We start from the raw sequence: 22,232 nt of genomic DNA, 5'->3' as shown, positions 1-22,232 counted from the left end.
GCATTTTGTTTCTATCTTCCATATATATATATAAGGTAGAAACAATATATATGAGGAAGTGGAAGATCCAATTGCAGAGGGATGCGCAGAGACCCAGTTCTGTGAGCTTGGTAACCAGCTTGTAGGGGATAATGGTATTAAATGCCGAGCTGTAGTCTATAAACAACAGTAAGTGTTTTTATTGTCCAAGTGGTCCAGTGCGGAGTGGAGAGCCATTGAGATCGCATCCTCCGTTGGTCTGTTGTGACGGTAGGCAAACTGTAGTGGGTCAAGGTTTGTTTTGAGGTAGGAGTTGATATGGACCATAACCAACCTCTCACAGCACTTCATCACCACAGACGTTAGTGCCACTGGTCGATAGTCGTTGAGGCGCGTCACCTTACTCTTCTTGGACACCAGTATTATTGATGCCCTCTTAAAGCAGATGGGAACCTCAGACCTCAGTAATGAGAGGTTGAAAATGTCAGCAAAAACTCCAACCAGTTGGTCTGCACAGGTTTTGAGAACTCGACCGGGTGTACCGTCAGGATGTACCGTTAGGGTTTCGGCCCGAAACGTCACCTATTTCCTTCGCTCCATAGATGCTGCTGCACCCGCTGAGTTTCTCCAGCATTTTTGTGTACCTTCGATCTTCCAGCATCTGCAGTTCCTTCTTGAACACGTAACGTCAGGATGGTTCAGTTGCCTGATAACAGCGGAGAAGAAACTGTCCCTGGATCTGGTGATGTGCGTTTTCACACTTCTGCACCTTTTGCCCGATGGGGACAAGGAGAAGAGGGAGTATCCGGGGTGTAACTCATCCTCGATTATGCTGCTGGCCTTGCATAAATGGAGTCAATGGAAGCGAGGTCGGTTTGTGTGATGGTCTGGGCTGCGTCCACAATTCGCTGCAATTTCTTGTGGTCTTGGATGGAGCTGTTCCCAAACCAAGCTATGATGCATCCCAGTAAAATGCTTCCTACGGCACATCTGTTGCAGTTGGTGAGGGTTGTTGGAAACATGCCGAACTTCCTGAGCCTTCTAAGGAAGTAGAGGCGTGGGTGTGCTTTCTTGGTCGTTGCTTCAATATGGGTGGTCCCTGTGATGTATATGTAATGTACTATGCCAGTGCCCCTTGAGGCCAAAAGCAGAAGCTGGGAAATGTACCTGTGCCTCGTGACTGAGGTCAAGTGACCTTCTAGAAGTTTCAGTGATGGCAGATTAAACCTTTCCTACAAGATGTCGGACGTGTCTTCATTGTGCAAGTCACAACAAGGTCGTAAGGACGACGTTACAGTCCCGGAGAAGTTGTTGGTGATATTTACCTCCTTGGGAATTTCAAGTCTTCAACCTTCTATACTTCGGGACCGTCAATGCAAACTGGGGTGTGTGTCCTGAAGTCCATCACTATCTCCTTTGTCTTGCTGACATTGAGTTATTGGCAGGTTGTTGGTGATAGTTACTCCTAGGTATTTGAACTCTGGATTTTTGGCCTAATGAATAGCCCTGTTTCGAAGACTCTGTTGGTTTGGAACCTCAGAAGAAATGAACTCTGCAGGTGTATTCATCCCAGATATTTTACACCCTAAATAATAATGTTGGATATTCCTGAACGTGAAACAGTCACGATTCAAAGTTCACTCACAGCAGGCAAATAAACTCTGGATGAGTTGAGTCTATGTTTACCTAACTACGGTTAGAGATGTGGACTTAAAGAGATCAGGGTCAAATCTTTATTAAAAAAATAATAAAAGCTATCGCGTCACCCTTCAGTCACTGAGTGCGTTATCAAAGAAAGTCCAAAGTCGAAAAGATAACATTGACTTCACACATTGCAATGCAGCAAATGGAGTTTGTTCTGTATGAGAACGGCCAAGGAATTTGAGTGAACCTGAGTGGGTGGGCAGGAAGGTAGAAGCAGCATTTTGGATGCGGGCCGTTTTCAGCTACGCCTCAGCACATTTTCATTGCTAAAGACGGCCAACTAGGACCGAGACTGGGAGTTGAGGGGTAGTGACGGTGGTAGTCCATTGATCAGGGCTTGGAATTGGCGGACCAGTCTGAAGAAGGGTCTCGACCCGAAACATCACCCATCCCTTCTCTCCAGAGATGCTGCCTGTCCCGCTGAGTTATTCCAGCATCTTGTGTATATCTTCGATGATTGCAAGTGTTCACTTTACGGGAATTGGTAGTGGTTGGGGCTACCTAAAAAGATTGGGATGAGGTTGGGATGGACAGAGGAATGGGTGGGTGCCTGGAATGGCAGGTGCCTGGAATGGCAGGTGCCTGGAATGCACTGCCAGTGGTCGTGGTGATGAAGGCAGACATGATAGTGGGGTGTAAGAGGCTTTTAGATGGGCACATTGATATGCAGGAAATGGATCACATGCATGCACAGGGGGGTTAGTGTAACTTGGTTTCGGGTCGAGGCCCTTCTTCAATCTGAAGAAGGGTCCCGACCCAAAGTGTCATCCATCCTTTTCTCCAGAGATGCTAACTTATCGGTTGAGTTACTCCAGCACTTTGTGTCTTTCTACAGATCATCCTCTGTAATTTCTTCCACCTATACCACAATGTCACCACTCCTCTCCTCTGCCCGATCAACATTCCAAGGGTCTGCTCCTTCCAGAGCTCCCTGCTTCTCCCTTCTAGAGTCGCAACTCCTGCCCTTCCCACCATCCAGGTGAAGCAAAGATACAAAGATACACGTATACCATTTAAAATGTCGTGTTCTATATTCAATGTTCACTATCATGTCTGCCTTCATCACCATGTTCAATGTTCACAAAGTGGCTAGCCTCTTTCCTCAATCTCCAAGAGTGACCTTTAATTTCCAGTTCCCTCCATCCCATTCACACTCGCTCCCAACTCCCAAGACACCATTTCTTCCTCCACAGATGCTGCCTGACCTATCGAGTATTTCCAGTATCTCCCCTTATTTTAACTTCAGATTTCCAGCATCCGCTGACATTCACTCCCTCCAAGTTCTGGTGAAAGGTTATCAACCCGAAACATTGACTCTCTTTCTTCCTCCACGGATGCTGCCTGACCTGCCGAGTACTTTCTTTTTTTAAATTTTCAGATTCCGAGCATCTGCAGATTTTTGTGTACTTCATCCACCTTAAACCTTATTTCTCCTACACTGTTCCAGTGAAGCTCAATGTAGGCTTAAGGAACAATATCATATCTGCTGCCTACGTATATCACAGCAGAGGCCACACAGCATTGAAATCCAACAGTTTCAGAGTACGAGCATTTCCAATTTGTATTAGAATTGACCGGTTCTGATAAAACCTGTAACATTAAACCTGTTTTACATTCACCACATATGCCATGTATTTCCAGCATTCCTTTTTATTTATGTCATGTTCTACATCTCACTGTTCCAACATTGGCATTTGTCAATATCAATATCAACCCTGTCTGTTCAAAGGTTTCAAAGGCCTTTTATTGTCACATTCACCAATTAAGGTACAGTGATATTCGTATTGTTCTCTTTCACCCCCTCTATTTATATCTCCTGCAGAGGGGCGGCACGGTGGTGCAGCGGTAGAGTTGCAGCCTTACAGTGGCAGTGACCCATGTTCGATCCTGACCATGGTTGCTTTCTGTACGGAGTTTGTACGTTCTCCCCGTGCCCTGCGTGGGTTTTCTCCAGGCGCACCGGTTTCCTCCCACTTTCCAAAGACGTACAGGTTTGTTGGCTAATTGGCTTTGGTAAAATTGTAAATTGTCCCTAGTGTGTGTGTGCGGGGATCGCTGGTCGACGTAGACTTGGTGGGCAGAAAGTCCTGTTTCCGCGCTATATCTCTAAACTAAACTAAACTAAACTAAACTTGGATAAATCAACTCCAACTCAAAGGCCTTCAGCAAACTCTCTTAGGCAGCATCAGCACATTTGGTGCCTTTCAGTCCCTCCCTACTAGTTTAGTTTAGTTTAGTCTAGTTTGTCACGTGTTAGTTTCACACAATCCCTTTGGCCACTCCATCCATCCATCCCGTCCATCCCAGTGTAGCTGAGGCGTGTTTGGGCAAGTGCGGGCAAGTTGGGCCGAAGGGCCTGTTTCCACACTGTATCACTCTATGACTCCATCTCTCTTCAACTCAATCCACGCCTAATGTCTAACTTTTCCCAGTTTTCCATGACCCGGGAGGAAATCGGAGCACCTGGAGGAAACCCACGCAGTCACAGTGAGGATGTGCAAACTCCACACAGACAGCACCTGAGGTCCGGACCGAACCGACAAACCTGCATGCCTTTGGTCCTTGGCATTTTTGTTTTGATTACACGATATTCAGCTGCAGTTGTAATAAGCGCGTGGGCATTGGAATGCAACATCCGTATTTTATATAAGTAATTGAGGCAGCCACCTACCTTGAGCAACTTTACAGCAGTTTCATCTTCCAGAAGGAGATCCTTGCATTTCTCTGCCCAATCTATCGTGATTTTCAGCACCTTCTGCTTCTTCAGTTCCGGGTAGGCCTCATTGTAGTTTTCGGCCTTCCCAGCCATGCCCATAGAGTACGTAATACATAGTTAAGGAGAACTGCTTTCACACCTTCAAAGGCAATCCCCCATCACAGCTCAGCGAAAGGACATTCGAAGAATTTAGAATAGATCGGGTGCAGGTACAGAGCATCTTGCCCAGAGTGGGGGAATCGAGAACCAGCGGACATAGGTTTAAGGATAAGAGAGGGAAGGTGAAGGATTTTATAGGAATCTGAGGGGTAAAAGCTGGCGGGTGTATGGAACGAGCTGCCGGAGGAGATAGTTGACACAAGGACTATTGCAACGTTTAAGAAAGCAATTAGACAGGTACATGGATAGGACAGGTTTGGAGGAATAAGGCAAGTGGGACTTGTTGGTTGGTGTGGGCAAGTTGGGCCGAAGATTCTGTTTCCACACTGTATGACTGTGATTCTGTGACTCCAATATCTGATTCTTTTCTGTTAAAAGTGCTGCCTCCATGCATGTTGCTGTTGATGGTATAATGAGAAATCTTGATTGCATCTTCTATTATTTTATTACAATGTGAGAATTGTGCACTAAATGACTGTGCCTGAAAGAGCGTTTGAAGAAGTGTCCTCACTGGTCACGTTGCCTATTCTTGTCCTCCAGAGATGCTGTTTCATACAGGCAACAGGTCGCCAATCGAGGAATGTGGAGTTTGGCAGCCACAGTAACATTACTGCCACATGAACGAAGTGGTATGTCGTGCAGAACAGAATGAGTGAGGTTATTGTGAGAGAGGGCTTACTAGGATTAGCATTGCTCTCATTTGAAATTCCTTGGATCCTGCTCATCGCTGGACCAGCTGGCTGACTAAGGACTGTCCAGGTTGGTGAAAACAGTATGGGTGTACGCCCTGGTACCGGACTGTAGTTATCTGTGGAATTCATCGCTACAGACTGCTGTGGAGGACAAGACATTGGGTATTTTCAAAGCAAAGATTAACAGATTCTAGATTTGTAAAGGTGTCAATGGTTATGGGGAGGGGACAGGAGAATGGGATTTACATGGGGAAATAGATCATCCACGATCAAATGGCAGTGGACTCGATGGGCCGAATGGCCTAATTCTGCTCCTATGTCTATCGTCCATGAGGAAGTATGCTATAGTAAAATGCTGGAGAGTTCCTGCAGTCTTTCAAAGACACACAGGTCTGTCGGTTAGTTGTTTTCTGTAGATTGTCCCTAGTGTGTAGCATAGGGTGATCGCTGGTCGGCAATGGACACGATGGGTCGAAGGGACCCAAAGGGACTCAATGGGAGATATGGATGGGAAACAGGGCCTTTAGTCCACTTTCAATCTCCCATTCACACTTGTGCGATGTTATCCCATTAGCATCCACTAGGGGACAATTTACAGCGGCCAACTGGCCTACAAACCCGCACGTCTTTGGGATGTGGGAGGAAGCCGGAGCACCCGGAGGAAACCCACGCGGTCACAAGGAGGACGTGCAAACTCCACACAGACGGCACCCGAGGTCAGGGTCGAACCCAAGTCTCTGGCACTGTGAGGCAGCAGCACTGACAGCTGCACCACTGTGCCACACGAAGTACAGCTTCAATATCAGCACAGGAAAATGTTGCTATTCGGGATGGCTAAATATCGATTGACGGGATATGCTTCAACAGACCTGGTGCACTTCAGGTGCATCACCTATTCTAATGGCGTGTTCCTGTGGGAAAAGCAAGGGTGAAAATTGCTAATGTTAAACCCTTGTTCAAAACAACTGGTGTTGTGATGAAGCCTGTAATTTACAGACGAGACAGCTTAATCTCAGTGCCTGGGAAAGTTTCAGACACAGCAATCAGAGACAGAATTTGCAAGGGCTTGGACAAGTTGAGATCGATTAGGGAAAGACAACGTGAGTTTGTTAAGATTTCACATCACCAATTTGATGAAGGTACACAAAAATGCTGGAGAAACTCAGCGGGTGCAGCAGCATCTATGGAGCGAAGGAAATAGGCAACGTTTCGTCAAAGTTTCTCCAGCATTTTTGTGTACCTTCGATTTTCCAGCATCTGCAGTCCCTTCTTAAACACCAATTTGATGAAGCTCATTTTTGAGGCCATAACAAAGATGATCAGAGAGGGCATTGTGTTTAAGAAGGAACTGCAGATGCTGAAAAATCGAAGATAGACAAAAATGCTGGAGAAACTCAGCGGGTGAGGCAGCGTCTATGGAGCGAAGGAAATAGGCAACGTTTCGGGTCGAAACCCTTCTTCAGAGAGGGCAATGGGGTATATATGGATCCCCAAAACATTGGACAAACCGCGAGGTAATAAGCTGGCAATCAAACAGGTACTATAGCAACGTTTAAAAGAAAACATTTTGACAGGTACATGGATAGGATCAGTTTGGAGGGGTGTGTCACAGGTAGGACTAGTGTAGACGGGACATGTTGGTCGGTGTAGGTGAGTTGGGATGAAGGGCCTGTTTCCGCACTGTATTACCCAATGGCTGGAGACTATAAGCAACAGAATGAAGGAGTCTGCCATAAGGAGCAGAGCACTAAAGAAAGGATAAAATAGACACAAAAAGCTAGAGTAACTCAAACAGACTGGAGAAAAGGAATAGGTGACGTTTTTGTCAAGACCCTTCCACCCGACCCGAAATGTTACCAGGGACGCTGCCTGTCCCACTGAGTTACTCCAGCATTTTGTGTCTATCGTCGGTGTAAACCAGCATCTGCAGTTCCTTCCTACGCCAAAGAAAGGCTGGCCATTTGTGAGTTGAAAGTACAGAGGAATTCCGCATGGGTTAGAACGAGAACCATTGCTTCACTTAATCTACACGAATTAGCTGGACTTGGGCACACAGGGAATGATTTCAAAATCTCCAATTGCCACAAAGTCTGGGAGCGGAATAAACGGAGGAGGATTGTAACTGTTTTAGTGGAGATATAGACAGATAGTAACATGATGCGGAGAAATGTGGCTGGAAGAATGGGAAGAGGAAATGTAAACTTGAGGCCACAGACCAAGAGCAAGTGGTCATGGTACATGTGGGTAGTTTGTGAAAAGTAGCCGGGCAGGTTGATAAATCGATTATATTGAACACATGCAGGATTCTGAACTTTATAAACATTTTAAACCATGCACTTCCTGGGGTAGATGTGGAGGTAGATTCAACTGTAGCGTTCAACAAGTCAGCTGGGTAACTCTCTGAAAGGAAAGAATCTACAGGGCTTCTGGGGGGGGCAATGGACTAGCTGGACTGTTCCATGTCTGAAGAAGGGTCTCGATCTAAATCGTCACCAATTCCTTTTCTCCAGAGATGCCGCCTTTCCTGCTGAGTAACTCCGGCTTTTTGTGCCCATCTTCTGTTCTAGGAGGGAACAGTCTGGGATCTATTGATGGAATGGACTTTACATTCTGCGACATTTCTGCACATGACTTCTTGTAAACTAAGGGGTGAAGTACAAGTACAGGGAGGTCAGCGTGAATCTTTGAAAAAATACTAGTTGTGACTCAACTAGCTTGCGTCTAGATTTGGTACCACCCTCATTGAAAGGGTTGAATGCTTTGGAAGGAGTGCAGAAGAGATTTACTAAAGTGACTCAAGGAATGGGATCTCTTAATTATGTGAATGGATTAGGAAACATTGTTGGGGGGGGGGGGAGGGAGGAGGGGAGAAACAATAGAGATATTTAAAATCATAAAGGGAACGACAGAGTTAGTAGGGAGAAAATGTTCTCATTGGTGGAGAGCTCAAGAATTCTCAAAGGTTGCTGCCAATTGAAACACAAGTGACATAATACTTTATTTATTTTGAAATGATAGATTCTTGATGAGTAAGGGTGTCGGGGACGGGAGATTGCAACCTTCACGTGGTCCACCCTGTTTCGACTAATGCAATCAACCCGACGTGCACGAACAAAAGATCAAATAGAACAAGTTGACCCACAACTTTAGGCTGTGCACGCCATACGCCAGAAGAAAAAATAAGGGTGTCAGGTGTTGTGGGGAGAAGGCAGGAGAATGGGGTTGAGAGGGAAAGATAGATCAGCCATGATTGAATGGTGGAGTAGACTTGATGGACCGAATGGCCTAACTCTGCTCCTAGAATTATGAATATGAACTATTAGCATCTGGAATGCACTTCCTGGGGTAGATGTGGAGGTAGATTCAACAGTAGCATTCAACAAGTAAGCTGGGTTACTATCTGAAAGGAAAGAATCTACAGGGCTTGTAAGAGGGAAATGGGGCCAGCTGGACTGTTCTAGGAGGGGGTGCTGTCTGAAGAAGGGTCTCGACCCAAAACCTCACCTGTTCCTTTTCTCCAGAGATGCCGCCTGCCCCGCTGAGTTACTCCGGCTTTTTGTCTCTATCTTCTGCTCTAGGTGGGAACAATCTGGGATCTATAGACTGAATGGACTTTACATTCCGCGACCTATCTGCACATGACTTTTTACGCTTAAGGGTGTGGAGAGAACACAGGAGAGAACGATAAATGAAGGACTTATCATCAATCGCCAGAGATTACAGAGGGTCTTTAAAAACCTAAAAGGATCTGTGCGCTTGTTAAATTACTGGTGCAAGCAGTTGTGAATGAAAGACGTTTTAGCCCCATATCCGATGAGTGGAATGTTGCAAGATTTGCCAAGCAGCTGCTCATTCCCGTTTGATGTAATAATGAAAACGATCCGATGTTTTCCAAAGGAAGGATATTGTTTGTGTAAAACCTGCAGCAACTTGTCGGTCGGCATGAAGACGGAGTGGGTGAGAAGGAAGTCGTCCAGAAGGATCTCTGTAAGAAGAGGAGAAGTCATCAGAAAGCAGCAGGCCTGCTGACATGTACAGAATACATTTACAGCTCACCATGACCTCAGCACTGCAGATGACACTATTCTGGCTGCTTCAGCGTCTAAACTGAACACGCAATCCAAGAAAGCCTGTCGTAAACCAGCTCTGCAGCTTTCCAGCTCCCGGGGAGAGATGTGAGGCAGAATACAGATGATTCTGTCCCACCCACAGACAAGACGCAAACACATAGTGGGGAGGGGGTGCTGGGGAAGGCAGGGGAGGTGAGCTGGGAACAGCTATAGAGAGGAGCTGCAAACATCAATATTAAAGGGGGAGGTGGAGGATTCCTGGTCTGATGTAGCACGTAGCAGAAGATGTTCAATGGCAACACCCGCTGATTTATTCCCCTTCATTTCACTCTCATACTTTTCCTGAGTTTGACGAGGAAACTTTGGACCGTGTAGGTGCCCAATAATAAACATGTCAGGGAGCTGGAACAGAAAGACTGGGATCTACAGGGTTATTTTATTGAGCAGGGAGGTCATTTTGTTTTCGACGAACAGAACAGCAGATGCTGATGTACAAAAAAGGACAACAAGTGTTGGTGTAACTCAGTGGGGACACTGATTTACTCCTGCACCTGGGTCATTTTTCTTTTGTTTCCCGCTCTCTATCAAAATCCCACTGCCCTGCCCCACCCCCACCCCCCTCCTTCAAGCTAACCCTTCACTCATCACATCGGTTTATCTCCAGTCCTTTATATGCAGGAAAATTAAAGGAATTAGTTATTTTGTTCAGGTGAAACACATGGATTTTTCCTGCAGTTGCGACCGAACTTGAAAACAAAGTTTGAAGTAAATCTAAGATAGACATCTTAATACTGTATATAGTTATTAATATTTAATATATATCTTAATATATAATAGATTTTGTGTCTACGATTTAAACCAGCATCTGCCGTTCCTTCCTACACATTTTAAGTAAATCTAACCTTTTTAAAAATAGGGTTCAATGGTAACAATCGCACCTACCATTCCAATTGTCATTTCACAGTGTTACACCCTTAATCTAGATCACTCCTTCCCAACCTCCGGCAGCAGCCCAAAATTAGGCTACAAAGGATTGAACTTGAACCGTGAGGGAGTCCAAAAAAAATTAATTTCACGGTTTAAAATTGTTTTCAATTATTTTATTTGATTTTTATTTCATGCTTTAATTTGGCGATTGATAAAATGTGCAGCCAAAATAAAATGCTTTGAAAATTCCAATAATATAGATTTTGGTAGTTACTAATTCATTTATCATGCCAACTTAAAATATTTCAGCAATTTTCATTCTCAGATGAATAGGGTTGGGAGGCATTGATGAAAGAGCCTGTGCCACTTGGGCGTCATATGCGCGTCATTTACACGGTAGTGACTGACACGCGACTGTCGCACGAAAATCGTCTAGCTGTACGACAGTCGCGCGCCAAGTGCTCTTGAGGGCCCTGCTTCATTTGGGAGCCATTTGTGATGTAGTTCATACTTAGTCCGATCTCCGTGGCAAGGATTTATACCCGGGTGGTCACGTGGTGTGGTGCGGCGCTCAATGGTGTGCCGACGGCGTAAGGGCGGCGCATGGTTACGGACGTTAACGCGTAATAAATTAGCATAGGCAACGTTCGTGCGTCACCATGCGTAACCACGCTACACGTCAGTACGTCAGCGTACGCCATCAGTATGTCAGCGTTAGCAGTTGCTTAGCATATTTGTTCGTCTTGTATTATGGTGGTGTTTTGTTTTATTGTATTGTCAATACTATTTTAATATTTGTATAAATATTTTTGATTTAAAAAAAAAAAAAAAAAAAAAAAAAAAAATCAGCATGTCAGCGTGCGCAAGGTATACGTCACGAAGGTGGCACGCAAGGATTTTGAGCCTCACAGAATCCTGGGGCGCCGCGCATTACCGCGCGTCACTGCATACGCCACCATGCCTCACCACGCGCCATGCGCGCGTCACGTAGCGCCAACCAAATTTTTAGGATGACACGCAAATGACGCCCAAGTGGGACGGCCCTTAACGCTCCAGTGTATTGCAGGCGACTCCTATGTTGCGGATGTCCGGGTAACAGAAGTTCACCCTTACAGAATTCACAATCTCATTCCAAAAATGATGAGTTGTGGAATAAAACTCTCTCTCACCAAATTTGTGTAAAAAAAATAAACAAGCAAACACATGGACCGATGATGAGGCATTGCGGGATATCACGATTCTGAATGTTTTCTGGCATGCAAACCGAGGTTGAGGGGGGGGGACTTGATAGGAAAGAAGGATATAAAATGATGAGAGGGATAGATAGGGTAGACAGTCAGACTCTTTTCCCCAGGGTGGAAATATCCAACACAACAGTCACGGTGGAGCAGCGGTAAAGCTGCTGCCTTACAGCAAATGCAGCACCGGAGACCCGGGTTCGATCCCGGCCACGGGTGCTGTCTCTACGGAGTTTGTACCTTCTCCCCGTGACTGCGTGGGTTTTCTCACAGATGTTCGGTTTCCTCCCACATTCCAAAGACCTACAGGTTTGTGGGTTAATTGGCTTGGTAAATGTAAAGATTGTCCCTGAGGGGATGTAGGATAGTGTTAATGTGCGGAGATCGCTGGTCGGCGCAGACCCAGTGGGTCCTCCAAACTACAGGACATAGTTATAATGTGAGATGGTGAAAGTTACTGTCTGTGGGGCAAGATTTTTGTTTTACAGAGGGTGGTTGGGGCCTGGAACACATCGCCAGGGGTGGTGGAGGCAGGTATGAAAGTGCCGTTTAAGAGGCTTTTAGAGGGATATGGATCATGTGGATGCAGATAAGATTAATTTAGCTAGGCATCATGTTCGGCACATGCAGTGAAGGCCGAAGGGGCCTCTCCTGTGCTGCACTGTTCTACATAGCCTGCTTCTTGCTAGCCTGCCAAAATAAGTTCAAGTATGCACAACTCTGCACTATTTCTCACTAACTGCACAATAAATAATTTAATTAGATGCATGGTGCTCCACTTCATTTTTAACTTCTTGGTTGAAGTAGTGCCGATCAACATGCCATCAGAGCTGGGACACAAACAGGTGCAGGCTGGTAAATAACAATGGACATTTGCAACAGGCGGGAGCCAGGCAATAACCAAATCTAACCGGAGAATATCTGCCCACCAGCCCCAACGACAGCATCATTGACTTCCCACCTCACAACGTGGTGGGGATCACAACTGATTAGAGAATTAATCATGTCAATACTGCAGGGGGAAGGAATCTTAAAAGCGGCACGGTGGCGCAGCTGCAGAGTTGCTGCTTCACAGCGCCAGGGACGAGGGTTCGATCCTGACTACGGGGGCCGTCCTTATGGAGTTTGTACGTTCTCCCCATGACCTGCGTGGGTTTTCTCCAGTTTCGTCCCACACACTCCAAAGATGTACAGGTTCGTAGGTTGATCGGCTAAGGGGAGAATTATAATAGTAAATTGTCCCTAATGTGTGTAGGATAGTGCTCGTGTACGGGGATCGCTGGTCGGCGTGGACTCGGTGGGCCGAAGGGCCTGTTTCCGCGCTGTATCTCAAAATTAAACTGACCAAAAACTGGAAATACTGCAACTCCTGACGTTCCCTGTGTCTTTCCATCATCAAAAGGACACAAGTCAGGTGTCTAATGGAAAAACTGTCTATTGTGGAGATGATTGCAGATGCAACACTCAAAATGCACATGAGCACGCAAGGATGAATATCCCACTGGATTGGCCCACCTTGCCAAATGGCACTCTCTCCTGTTCTGGGTATGCGTTATTTTATTCTTGATCTTCTCTGGGTCAGAACCCTTCAACTCCCAAACTAACAGCACTCTGCCTGCAGGTTTTATCAGATCCGCAGCCCATCACCACCTTCTCATAAGTTCCTGCCTTCTCCCCATAACTCCAGACCCTCCAAGGAAATCTTTGTGTAACTGACAATTGCTCAGCAGGAGGCACGGAATCACACAATTCTTGATTAGGACGGGTTTAGTTTAGTTTAGAGACACAGCGCGGAAACAGGCCCTTCGGCCCACCGAGTCCGCACCGACCAGCGATCCCCACTATCCTACACACACCAGGGACAATTTTTTTTTACCATTTGCTAAGCCAATTAACCTACAAACCTGTACGTCTTTGGAGTGTGGGGGAAACCCGATGATGTCGGAGAAAACCCACACATTTCACGGGAAGAACGTACAAACTCCATACAGACAGCACCCGTAGTTTGGATCGAACCCTGATCTCCGATGCTGCATTCGCTGTAAGGCAGTAGCTCTACTGTTGCGCCATCGTGGGTTATGGGACGAAGGCAGGAGAATGGGGTTGGGAGGGAGAGATAGATCAGCCACGATTGAATGGCGGAGTAGACGATGGGTCGAATGGCCTAATTCTGCTCCTATCACTTATGATCTTATGAATCAGGGATCACATGACGAGCCAGATTTTATTTGCTGTCCATGTCATTTATTTCCAATGCAAAAATCAGAAAAATGTCGGTCACAGGAGGAGGCGATTCAGCCCATCGAGTCTATGCCAGACACAACATTGTTGCAGATTATCCTGCATCCAACAGATGGTGAGAGGAAACGGTGCTCCTGTAAATGTGGTACACTCAGCTCCACGGTCAAGGTGCATAGAGCAGTGGGCCTTGAATGTTCAGTCAGACAGAACACTTGTGAATTATTCATTATTTGCAAACCCATTAAATTAATCCAGAACAATAGTAATTGGATAAGTGGATGGGAATTAAAGGGCAAGAGTACATTTCAAGGTTTGTTTGACTGATATTGATCACAAACCTTTTGCATTTTAAACAGTATTTAGCAACTAATCCTTGCCTGAAATGGATGAATGGAGGAGTTGCAAGCTCAAGCAAAAAAAAAAAAGCATTTAGTGCAGATACATCATTTAAGAAAGAACTGCAGATGCTGGAAAAATCGAAGTTGGACAAATATGTTGGAGAAGGAACATGTGACGCTTCACCTATCCCTTCGCTCGATAGATGCTGCCTCACCCGCTGAGTTTCTCTAGCATTTTTGTCTAGTGCAGATACAAAGTGGATAAAGAGGGGAAACAGGGAAGATGCTCAAAGGTGGACACAAAATGCTGGTGTTACTTAGTGGGTCCGGCAGCAGATCTCTGGAGTGAAGGAATGGGTGATGTTTCGGGTCGAGACCCTCCATCAGAGTTATTCCAGCATTTTGTTTCTATCTTCGGTGTCAACCAGCAACTGCAGTTCCTTCTTACACATCTTGAACGGAGAGGTTGGGTTTGCAGAAGTAAAATAAATATACATCTGAAAAAGGGTCTCGACCCGAAACGTCACCCATTCCTTCTCTCCAGAGATGCTGCCCGTCCCGCTGAGTTACTCCAGCTTTTTGTGTCGATCTTAAAATAAATATACATTCCTCATTATTACATAAGTAATCGAAGTATCTCCCGGAAGAATGAAGCAAGACTTAAGAGCCTGTCCCACTTACACGATTTTTTCAGCGACTGCCGGCACCCGTCATAGTCGCAGCAGGTCGCTGAAAATTTTTAACGTTGAAAATCCAGCGGCGACCAGAAAAAGGTACGACTCTTTGGGCGACTACTCACGACCATACAGGCGTCACGTGTCACGTATGTGGGACAGCCCCTTAAATTTTAGCTTTGAAATAAACATTCAACTTATAGAAACCTGCACGGGGCAGGAACAAGGTCGAATGGATTAAGCATTGCACAAAGTGTTCAAAAGGGAACTGCAGATGCTGGAATATCGAAGGTACACAAAATTGCTGGAGGAACTCAGCGGGTGCAGCAGCATCTATGGAGCGAAGGAAATAGGCGACGTTTCGGGCCGAAACCCTTCTTCAGACTGATGGGGGGTGGGGAAAGAAAGAAGGAAAAAGGGAGGAGGAGGAGCCCGAGGGCGGGCGGATGGGAGGGTGGGAGGAGACAGCTAGAGGGTGAAGGAAGGGGAGGGGACAGCACAGGCTAGCCAAATTGGGGGAATTAGCACCTCATATTCCGTCTGGGGTCCTTGCGCCCTTATGGCATCAACATTGAATTCCCCCAATTTGGCTAGCCTGTGCTGTCCCCTCCCCTTCCTTCACCCTCTAGCTGTCACCTCCCACCCTCCCATCCGCCCGCCCTCGGGCTCCTCCTCCTCCCTTTTTCCTTCTTTCTTTCCCCACCCCCCATCAGTCTGAAGAAGGGTTTCGGCCCGAAACGTTGCCTATTTCCTTCGCTCCATAGATGCTGCTGCACCCGCTGAGTTCCTCCAGCAATTTTGTGTACCTTCCAAGCATTGCACAAAGGTGTTTTTCATGCACCTTGGAACATTCAAAATGGGTGTCTCCTTGCCAGGCTATTTAAAGATTTGAATCAAAAGTTGCAGACACTTATATTTATACCTGAAAATATGTATCGGATGCAAGACAAAGCTTCATCTGTAATATGAATGCAAAGGTCTTGCACCACGTTAATGCTTTGCATTTTAAAAGACTTTAACATCAACCCATTTCACACAAGGTGCTCATCTTTTTTGGTCCATCATTGACATAGAAACATTTGTTTGGCGTTCAAACACAATTAGGGAAATGGGCTTCCCATTCGCAACTTTGACCTTCCCAGCTGTAAACAATTTTGAGATGTTTAGTTTAGTTTAGTTTCCTTTAGAGATACAGTGTGGAAACAGGCCCTTCGGCCCACCAAGTCCACACCGACCAGTGATCCCCGCACACTAACACTACCCTACACACACTAGGGACAATTTACACATACACCAAGCCAATTAACCTACATACCTGTATGTCTTTGGAGTGTGGGAGGAAACCGAAGATCTCGGAGAAAATGCACGCGGGTCACGGGGAGAACGTAGAAACTCCGTACAGACAGCACCCGTAGTCAGGATCGAACCCTGGACTCTGGCGCTGCAAGGCAGCAACTCTACCGCTGCGCCACCGTGCCGCCCACATGTTCTGAAGTTATAAAAAGGAGTTGTGTATATCCAAGGTTTTAAATAAAATTAACAACCAAAGGGGAAAATTAGGCATTACATTTTCCTTGTCCCTCCAGGTTACTCGGCTGAATAATGTTTACACTGAGGACATTCCCCAGTGCGTTGCGTGTCGTAACTACTGAGATAAAGAATGTGAAGAGAATTGATGTGGCATCTCAAAGCTGTACAGCCAAGAGGCACTGTGCGTCATCAGCAGCACCAGCACCAGCTATTTCACCCAAACACTCTGATGCCAAGGCTTGATACATCCCTATCTGTATGTGTTGCTTACATTCCTTGCTTTGAACCGAAGCACTGCAGAATCGGTGAAGAACAATAAAGAAACACAGGGAGCTGCTGGAACAGTGTCAACTGGTTTATTCAACCCACTTTAGAACAAAATAAACAGAATGTAGCTGGAAATACTCAGCAGGGCAGACAGCATCTGTGCAGGGAGAGCCAGATTTAGTTTCAGGTCAATAATCTTTTGTTATAATTTTTAAAATGTAAGGTGATCATCCTGAACAGAAGGCTGTGGTTATGAGGAGAAGGCAGGAGAATGGGGTTGAGAGGGAAAGACAGATCCCTCTGCTGTACTGCTTACAGCTGCAAGAACGTGTAGCAATCGATAAAGGGCTATAGGCCTATTGCCAGTTTATGTACAGGGACATATCTATCCATGCACTGTCTACTTGTATTTATACGTATGCATTTTAAATATGTATGTCATGTTTTATACTTTGGCAATATAACGATGTATTTTATAATGCCAATAAAGTTTTTAAATTGAAAATTGAAATTGATAGATCAGCCACGATTGAATGGAGGAGTAGACTTGATGGGCCGAACGGCCTAATTCTGCTCCTATCATTTATGAACGTGAACATTCACTTTGTGCTTATCTTCAGTATAAACCAGCATCTGCAGTTCCTTACTACACAACCTGAATATTTACATGGTTTCACTTTTCAAAGATTGACCCCTTGCTCGTTGACTATTTCTAGCATTTTATGACATTTTATTTCAGATTTACAGCATCTGCAGTTTTTCAGCCATTTTGTCGCCATTCATCTCTCCGGCACGGTGGCGCAGCGGTGGAGTTGCTGCCTTACAGCGCCAGAGAGCCGGGTTTGATCCCGACCACGGGTGCTGTCTATACAGTGGTTGTAAGTTCTCCCTGTGACCGCGTGGGTTTTCTCCGGGTGCTCTGCTTTCCCCCCACGTTCTAAAGACATGGTGGTTTGTAGGTTAATTTGGCTTCTGTAAATTGCCGCTCGTGTGTGGGATAACTTTGAGCTAGTGTACGGATGATTGTAGACTGGCGAAACCTCAGTGGGCCGAATGGCCTCTGTCCATGCTGTATCTCAGAACTTTAAAACCAAGCTAATGTATCCCAATATGCATTTATGAATATGTCATACATTATTCATGTTGTTATAGATTTGCGTGCATTTCACTATTTATACCCTTCCTAAATGAGGGATTCACGCATTGGTTTCATTCTACAGGTTCAACCAATTTTCAGACTTCAGAGATCACTTTATTCAGATGCGTCTGATCACGGGGGTCACTTTGATTTTCTAAAAAGCACTTGCGTCATTTGGCATTATATCCACTTGTTGATTGGAGGTGAGGTCACTTTTTGACACAGTTCATGAGGATCTTCATCCAATCTCTACGTCCAGGACGGACTCATAATCAAATAAATCTTCAATGTCGTGGAAACAAAGAACTGCAGATGCTGGTTAATACACAAAAGGACAACACTAAAGTGCTGGAGTAACTCAGCAGGTCAGGCAGCATTTCTGGAGAACAGGCACAGGTGACATTTTTGGGTCGGGATCGTTATTCAGACTGACAGCAGCACTTTGTGTCATTAAGCTACAATATTCTCTCATTGTGCTGCTGCAAGTAAGATTTCCATTGTTCTGTTTCGGGAGATACAACAATAAAACCCTCGCGACGTGACTCTTGTACATTGCCTGCAGGAATTAAGTTCCCCCCATGCATGGTTTTGATTTTTCCTCCCTTTTCATACAGTATCTCTTTCTGCCACAGTTCCGCTTTCTGGTGTCAGATTTACAATATCACGTCAATAAACAAATTCTATCATTTCTGTTTCAAAATGTTTTTTACCGTGACTTAAGATATAATTTCATTTCTGTCTCAGCTGCCTCTCTTCTACCTTGCCCTCAAGGTTTAACAGAACAGAGCCTAGTCACAGTCCAAACCTCCGGTACATTAGTAATCCAGCAGCAATATCACCCACAGAGGAATCTGGCACTCTTCTGTGGTTCAGCAAAAATTCAGCAAACCAAACTCATTATTAAAGTCGAGGAACATGATAATGCTTGTTCCTTCGGTGCTTCTTTGACAAATGTCATTGATCTCTGAAACATCAGGGAATCAAGGAGTACCACAGCACCAAAACAGGTCCTTTGGCTATCTTGCCCATGCCAACTTTGTACAATGTTATACCAGTCCCAATAGCCACATTTGGCCCATAACCTTATATGACTTGGTAATTCAAGTGCTTATATAGATGCTTCTTAAATGTTGTAAGTGAATCTTCTTCCACTAGTCTAGTTCATTGTTATGTGTACTGAGGTACAGAGCAAAGTTACTACCACTCTAGTCACCAGATTCCAAACACTCTGTGTGTGTACGAATTCTCCCTCAGATTTTCACTAACCCTCCTATCTTTCATCTTAAACGTACGCCCTCTTGTTTTAGACAACCTCACCGAGAGACAAACATTCTTGCTATCTTTCAGGACCGGACATGGGTCTCTAGCTCTGTGAGGCAGAAGCCCCTCACGTTACGCCACTGTGCCAATCCATCTCTTCTCTGAGACTAGTTCTTTTGATAAGTTACAACGTGAGAAAATAAATCTCGATTCTTTTTGACAGCAGCCTCTGCTATTACAATAAACTCCACTTGGATTATTTATCCAATTATTTCTTATTTACTAAGAAGATGGTCCCAACCCAAAATGCATATTCCCCTCCATTGATGCTGCCTGACATGCTAACTGCGTCCAGCAATTTGTTTCATGCCCAAGAGCCACCCTCACTGTGATCATATATTCCTTCACAAAGTCCCAACGACTACCTCCATCTCTGTACAGGTACCTTCATTTTTCTGCTCTGCAATCTTGACAGAAAATACACTTGTCTACGAGCTCTTCGAGATCATTACCTAACCCTGAACAATATTTAAAAAAATCTCCTGCCCTTTCCTTCATGCTTTATTAATTTTACCCTACTTAAATTATTGTGCAGAAGTCTGGGGTAATAACTATAAAAATTCGATACACTCATTAACCATGATGCAAAAAAGAGCAATTCGTATTATCCATAATGCTAAGTATCTGGGTCATACGAATCCATTATTTTTAGAGTCAAAATTATTAAAATTAGAAGATTTGGTTACATTCAAAACAGCTCAGATAATGTTTAGGGCCAAAAAAAAAAAATTTACCTGGAAACATTCAAAAATTATTTAACGAACGTGTGGGGGGTTACAATTTAAGAGGAATATTTAACTTTAAGAAACAAAAAGTCCGTACGACTAGAAAAACCTTTTGTATTTCGGTTTGTGGAGTAGGAGTGTGGAATAAATTGAACGGGGAATTAAAGCAATGCACAAACATGAATCATTTTAAAATGATATATAAAAAAATAATTCTCAAGGGGTACAGGGATAGAGGGGATGGTTGACAAGTGGTGGTTGATGTTTATCTATTGCTTTACTATTGTTTACTTATGTTTGGGTACTTCAGATATGAAGTTTGTATGTACATAATAGTTGTATGTATATATATGTCTGTAGGTATTATGGGAAATTGCCTAGGGTAGTATTATTATTAGTAATTAATTGATTTTTAAATATGGTAGAAGTGTTGGGGAAAAGGGGTGAGATTTAATAAGTTATTCTTCTTCTCACTCCTTTTCGAGCTTGTACAGACACAGAGTTGGACATTGGAACTTTGCTTTTGTTCTTCTCATCGCTTTGTAAATATTGATTGTAATGTCCAATTGTTTGATAATTTCGATTTTGTTACTATTAATGTCTTTAATGTCTTTACTTGTTCGGAATAAATAAATAAATAAAAAATAAATAAATAAATGCTCCCAATGCCAGAATACTCAATGTGAGTCTATTCCAAAATGCATTCTAATTCTATTCTATTCTAAAATCAGGGCTGCATGGTGATGCAGCGGTAGAGGTGCATGGTGATGCATGGTGATGCAGCCTTACAGCGTTTGCAGAGGCAGAGACCCGCGTGGGCTTTCCCTGAGATGCTCGCTTTCCTTCCACTTAGTGTAAACGTACAAATTGTCCCTAGTGCGTGTAGGCTTGAGTTAATGTGCGGGGCTCGCTGGTCGGTGTGGACTCGGTGGGCCGTAGGGCCTGTTTCCGCGCTGTACTTCACAACTAAACTAAACTAAAGGTACACAAAATTGCTGGGGAAACTTAGCGGGTGCAGCAGCATCTATGGAGCGAAGGAAATAGGCGACGTTTCGGGCCGAAACCCTTCTTCAGACTGATGGGGCGTGGGGGGGGGGGGAGAAAGAAGGAAAAGGGGAGGATGAGGAGGAGCCCGAGGGCGGGCGGATGGGAGGGTGGGAGGAGACAGCTAGAGGGTTAAGGAAGGGGAGGAGACAGCAAGGGCTAGCAAAATTGGGAGAATTCAATGTTAATGCTATACGGACGCAAGGTCCCCAGACGGAATATGAGGTGCTGTTCCTCCAATTTCCGCTGTTGCTCACTCTGGCAATGGAGGAGACCCAGGACAGAGAGGTCGGATTGGGAATTGGGAATTTAAACTAAACTAAGCTTCTTCTCAACCAATATGATTTGTATTTTTGTGGTTATGTTCATAGCTACATCTAGAAAAATCACCTTTTTCATTGTGAAGATAATGCTTACATTTCTTCTGTCTAAATCCTCATATGGTAACCCTGACCATGCATCTACAATAATATTTGTTTCAGTTGTTTGTATTTAAACACATCTTTGCTTCCCACACATCGCCTTTGTCAATATGACCTTTTTCCCCACAACAGTTGTCTATGACCAAAGAAAATGGTCAGTGTGATAGGGACCGATGACACCTTCCCACTCCTAAGTTAATTTCTTATATCTCTTTACCAATGTGATTCAAGATTCAAGATTCAAGCTAGTTATTGTCATGTGTCCCTGATAGGACAATGAAATTCTTGCTTTGCTTCAGCACAACAGAACATAGTAGGCACGACTCTCTCTCACCCAATTCTCTCTCACCCTTCATCGATGGGAGTGATGCAAACACAATATTTTTCCAGATTTTTGTCCATTACGTGACAGATTACTGCTGTAATGTCATAATTCAAAAGAAAACTTTGCTCATAGGTTACATCATGTGTGTTGCAAGATTGTGATCTAATCGAGATCACCTCTCTGTCTCCTCTTTCATAAGTCATAGTGTTTGCTGGTCTTTACCCCAATCCTGTTTATCAACTTACTTCAGGAAGTGTGAAAACGCACACCTCCAGATTCAGGGATCAGTACAGTTGCAAAAACTGGAAAAATTAGCACGTCACTATTAGAATGACCTCGGTTCAGTGAAGTTTTTAGATTTCCTTGCCTTTACAAAAAGCTTCTATTACATTCTATTGGTTACATTCTATTTGCATCAACTTTTAGACCAAGATAAACTACTTCAATACAAAAAGACCAAGGTAAAATACAAATTATAGATAGTTGGAGATTCACTGTGATGGATGTTTGTGTAAATTGTGTTAAGTGTGGGTCTTTGTTTTTTTTTGTAATATTAAGACTGTAGAAAATGCAATTTGGTTCAAACCAAGCTGTGTGAATGACAATAAAAGACATTCTATTCTATTCTATAATGGACTCTTGATTCTATTGAACCCTACCTCATGTACATTAAGCCAAATGAATGCTGTTCATTTTAGTATCCAAAGGATTTTTTTTTAATGT

At 44.4% G+C, this 22,232-nt stretch overlaps 1 protein-coding gene across 1 annotated transcript in view; it reads right to left on the bottom strand.

Annotated features, from left to right (window-relative positions):
- The window catches only part of rapgefl1 (Rap guanine nucleotide exchange factor like 1), a 90,163-nt gene that overhangs the window by 29,309 nt on the left and 38,622 nt on the right, over nucleotides 1-22,232 (bottom strand). Inside the window, exons 3-4 of the mRNA XM_033035033.1 lie at nucleotides 9,157-9,235; nucleotides 4,355-4,505 (exon numbers count right to left, since the gene is read on the bottom strand). Of these exons, the coding sequence (XP_032890924.1) occupies nucleotides 4,355-4,505; nucleotides 9,157-9,235 (230 nt within the window). The remainder of the gene's footprint in view (nucleotides 1-4,354; nucleotides 4,506-9,156; nucleotides 9,236-22,232) is intronic.

This window comes from Amblyraja radiata, chromosome 16 (genome assembly GCF_010909765.2).
Source record: "Amblyraja radiata isolate CabotCenter1 chromosome 16, sAmbRad1.1.pri, whole genome shotgun sequence".
In the NCBI taxonomy this organism is placed as follows: domain Eukaryota; kingdom Metazoa; phylum Chordata; class Chondrichthyes; order Rajiformes; family Rajidae; genus Amblyraja; species Amblyraja radiata.
Note: the sequence above shows the minus strand (reverse complement) of the source record. Positions and strands in the feature narration are given on the sequence as shown.